At 39.8% G+C, this 4,932-nt stretch overlaps 1 protein-coding gene across 1 annotated transcript; it reads left to right on the plus strand.

The window, feature by feature from the left end:
• The first annotated feature begins 257 nt into the window (after positions 1-257).
• Positions 258-2,084, plus strand: LOC101086209 (olfactory receptor-like protein OLF4). Its single transcript, XM_011290109.3, has one exon. The coding sequence runs from the start codon at positions 272-274 to the stop codon at positions 1,223-1,225; it is 954 nt and encodes a 317-aa protein (XP_011288411.3). The 5' UTR covers positions 258-271; the 3' UTR covers positions 1,226-2,084.
• Positions 2,085-4,932: the final 2,848 nt, after the last annotated feature.

Consider the following 4,932-nt stretch of genomic DNA (forward strand, 5'->3'; position numbering starts at 1 on the left):
CTCAATGTATATTCCTGAAATTCTTGAAGAACTTCTTAGTAAAACTGTAAAATATATGATCCCTTAGGAAAGAAGCTGATTGAAAAAAACACAGAGCATATCAGATATGTCCGGGTGCATTCCTGAAGGGGACCGTATCCACATACAACATATTAAAATGAATTTCTGGACTCCAAACTATAAAAGTAGTATTTCAATTCTTTGACTAATGAAGGTTTGTGTGAAATGTACTCATGTTATTTCTTTCTTTCCAAGAAGCCACCTCCACCACATGGAATTGAGCAACAAAACACAAATTTCAGAATTTTTTCTTCTGGGATTTTCAGAAGAACCAGAACTGCAGCCCCTCATATTTGGGCTTTTCCTCTCCATGTACCTGATCACTGTGTTTGGGAACCTGCTCATCCTCCTGGCCGTCAGCTCTGACTCCCGCCTCCACACCCCCATGTACTTCTTCCTGGCCAACCTGTCCTTTGTAGACATTTGCTTCACCTCCACCACCGTCCCGAAGATGCTCTGGAACATCCAGACCCAGAGCAAAGTCATAACCTATGCAGGCTGCATCACACAAATGAACTTTTTCGTAACCTTTGCAGGGATGGACGACTTTCTCCTGGCTGTGATGGCCTATGACAGGTTTGTGGCCATCTGCCACCCCCTGCAATACACGGTCATCATGAACCCCCGGCTCTGTGGACTGCTGGTTCTGGTGTCCTGGATCATGAGTGTTCTGTATTCCTTGTTACAAACCTTAATGGTGTTGCGGCTGTCCTTCTGTACAGAGGTGGAAATCCCCCACTTTTTCTGTGAACTCAATCAGATGATCCAACTTGCCTGTTCTGACGCCTTTCTTAATGACATGATGATGTATTTTGCAACTGTGCTGCTGGGTGGTGCTCCCCTGGCTGGGGTCCTTTACTCTTATTCTAAGATAGTTTCCTCCATACGTAGCATCTCATCAGCTCTGGGCAAGTATAAGGCATTTTCTACCTGTGCATCTCACCTCTCGGTTGTCTCTCTATTTTATTGTACTGGCCTGGGAGTGTACCTCAGCTCTGCTGCTACCCAGAGCTCACACTCAAGTGCCACAGCCTCGGTGATGTACACAGTGGTCACGCCCATGCTGAACCCCTTCATCTACAGCCTGAGGAACAGAGACATAAAGGGCGCTCTGAGGAGATTCTCTGCAATGGCAGCTATAAAAGGGCTAATTGCCTTGGGCTGAAGAATTTCCCATGACGGCTGGCCTAAGAGGTTTAGACTCAGAAGTTGTGATTTTTAAAGCAAATTCTGTACATAGAATTTGCTTCCTTATTTCCTGGAAGTTTTATTTTTTTTTTAACTACTCAGTACAATTTAGTCAGTCATTTATTAAATTTTTCCCTCTCTCTGATATCCAACAATTTTCCCTTCATTTTCTTTCTTTATTTCTAAATTGATTCCCAACCTGTGATATGGAAAAATTAGGAATTCCCATTTATCTCATTGAATTGCTTGGGTTTCTTAAGAATAATTTCTTCCCAAATGACAAAAATCACCCCTTTCAAGATGTCTTTAGTTTTACTAAGAGAATAGACATTTGTTACCATTCTGATGGAAAAATTCAATTTGGTAAGTAAGCCATTTGTTCCTATCCTATCCTATCTTATCCTATCCCATTCTATTCTATTCTATTCTATTCTATTCTATTCCATTCTATTCTAAATCTGAGACCACAGTTTTTCACTTTGTGTTTGCCATTCCTTTGTGTATCTCTACCTGCTCTTCCTGATGAACATACTAGTGTGTTTCATAACAGGCCATTGGTTTTATTCTCCTAATTAGGATCCTGTTCTCTTCTGGCTGTATGGCTTCATGGCTGTGTCACCATTGCTTACATAGTCGCTGGCAAACTGATTATCAAATACTTGTCTACCAGTGGAGTCTACACGGAAAGGAAATTCGAATGAATAGAATGACTTACTATGCTTGTACCCCAATGTTTATAGCAGCACTTTAAACAATGACCAATGATGGAAAGAGCCTAAATGTCCATCAACTGACGAATGGATAAAGAAATTACGGTTTATATACACAATGGAATACTACGTGGCAATGAGAAAGAATGAAATCTGGCCTTTTGTGGCAACGTGGATGGAAGTGGAGAGTGTTATGCTAAGTGAAATAAGTCATACAGAGAAAGACAGATACCTTATGTTTTCACTCTTATGTGGATCCTGAGAAACTTAACAGAAGACTATGGGGGAGGGAAAGAAAAAAAAAGGTTAGAGAGGGAGGGAGGCAAACCATCAGAGGGTCTTAAAAAGTGAGAATAAACTGAGGGTTGACGGAGGGGTGGGAGGGAGTGGAGGGTGGGTGATGGGTATTGAGGAGGGCACCTGTTGGGATGAGCACTGGGTGTTGTATGGAAACCAATCTGACAATAAATTTCATATTAAAAAAAAGAATGACTTACTATGGCCTTCAAGTCAAAGATGACCTCGATTATGATAAAGCAAATTTTAAATTGTCCTTTGTATTAGTATGCACTACATTTCTTTTCAAGTTGTACATCTCCCAGTCAAGTATGGAATACCAGTGGCAATGTTTAAGGGCATTTATTTGCTGGGGTGAATGATGGGTTAACCTGTTACAAGCAAAACACTTATAAATGAAAACTATAAAATATTGCTGAAAGAAATTAAAGAAGACATAAATAAATGGGATGGCATCCTGTGTTCCTGCTTTGAAATTTTAAGTTTTAAATTTAATTTTAGGATGGGCTTAAAAATTTTTCCCCAGCCCCCCCATTTGTTATTTCCATAATGACATTCAATCTGTAGATTTTTTCGGTAGTGTTGACATCTTAACAACTTTAATTCTAATTTAAATTTCTTCTAACACAGAAGCACAACTTTGCTCTCAGACTGTGCCCCACAGACCAAGACCTGTAGCATCAACACCATGAGGGAGCTTGTTAGAGAAGCAGAGTTGCTGGGGCCCCTGGAGCCCTGATAAATCAGAATTTGCATTTTAACTACAGTCCCTGGTGAATTGTGTGCACAGTGAGGTTGGAGAAGCCTCAGTGGGGAACAGGTTTTCTCACCTTTTCACCATTGACCCTTGAAACTAGAAAATTCTTTTTGTTGGGTGCTGTCCTGTGGATGAAGGTATTCAGCAGAATCCCTTCAGACATGGACAAATATCCGCAGAGCAACGACTCTGGTCGAGAACCACTTCCCAGAGTTTCAGAACAGGAAGCATCCTGACATAATTCCAATTAAGACTACATCCCTACTTGGTTTATGCCTTTGAACAGAGCAAGAAAATCCTGTGAGCCCCATTTTTACAATATGGAGCTCATGAAAGTACTACTTCATAGATTGTACTTTTGTAAAAATTAAATCATAGAATTCCTTTAGTGTGCTCAGCTAGTCTATGCTGCATAAAATATAAATATGTCTCTTATCATTAATAAACACTCATCATGAAGGAATACATGACAGTTCTTATGATCTAAATAACTTGTGATCTAAATATGAAATTCCTAATTGTTTTGGCTAAACTATCACAAAGCCAAAGAGTACAGTATTTTTCCTTTTAAAAAATGTACTTATTTAAGTTCAGTTCGTTAACACACAGTGCAGTATTAGTTTCAAGAAGAGAACCCATTGATTCATCACTTACATACAACTCTCATTGCTCCCCACAAGTGCCCTCCTTAATGCCCATCACCCATTTAGCCCATCCCGCCCCAAACACCTCTCTAGCAACCCTCAGTTTGTTCTCTTTATTTATCTCTTACAGTTTGCCTCTCTGTCCTTTTTTATCTTATTTTTCCTTCCCCTGCCCTATGTTCATGTTTTGTTCATCTTAAATTCCACATATAAGTGAAATCATATGATATCTGTCTTTTCTGACTTATTTCACTTAGCATAATACACTCTAGTCCATCCATATTGTGCAACTGGCAAGATTTCATTCCTTTTGATTGCTGAGTAATATTCCACTGTGTGTGTGTGTGTGTGTGTGTGTGTGCACTGTATGTATACATAAATCTTTATCCGTTCATCAGTTGATGGATATTTGGGTTCTTTCTAAAATTTGGCTATTGTTGATAGTGCTGCTATAAACATTGGGGTACATGTGCCCTCTGAATCAGCATTTTTGTATCCTTTGGATAAATACCTAGTTGCACAATTTCTGGATCAGAGGGTATCTCTATTTTTAATGTTTTGAGCGATCTCCATGCCGTTTTCCAGAGTGGCTGCACCAGGTTGCATTTGCATCAGCAGTGCAACGTGTTGTGATTTTGATTTCTGTTTTCCTGATGATGAGTGATGCTGAGCATCTTTTCATGTGCCTGTTAGTCATTGGGATGTCTTCTTTGGAAAAGTATCTGCTCATGTCTTTTGTCCACTCCTTCACTGCATTATTTGTTTATTGGGTGTTGAGTTTGTTAAGTTTTCTGTAGATTTTGGATACTAACCCTTTATCCAATATGTCATTTGCAAATAAATATCTTCTCTATTCTGTCAGTTGCCATTTAGTTTTCCTGATTGTTTCCCTCACTGTGCAAAAGCTTTTTATCTTGATGAGGTCCCAATAGTTCATTTTTGCTTTTGTTACCCTTCCCTCTCCAGAAAAGGGTCTAGTAAGAAGTTGCTGCGGCCAAGGTCAAAGAGGTTGCTATCTGTTTTCTCCTCTGGGATTTTGATGGTTTCCTGTCTTACATTTAGGTCTGACATCCATTTTGAGGGTGTGTGTGTGTGTGTGTGTGTGTGTGGTTAAGAACATGGTCCAGGTTCATTCTTCTGTATGCCACTGTCCAGTTTTCCCAACACCATTTGCTGAAGAGACTTTCTTTTTTCCATTGGATATTCTTTCCTGCTTTGTCAAAGATTAGCTGGCCATACATTTGTGGGTCCATTTCTGGGTTCTCTATTCTGTTCC

The sequence above is a fragment of the Felis catus genome, chromosome A2 (genome assembly GCF_018350175.1).
Source record: "Felis catus isolate Fca126 chromosome A2, F.catus_Fca126_mat1.0, whole genome shotgun sequence".
Taxonomy (NCBI): Eukaryota; Metazoa; Chordata; class Mammalia; order Carnivora; family Felidae; genus Felis; species Felis catus.

Coding starts and splice junctions, on each gene's coding strand:
- LOC101086209 (XM_011290109.3), top strand. CDS start 272: ATGGAATTGAGCAACAAAACACAAATTTCAGAATTTTTTCTTCTGGGA.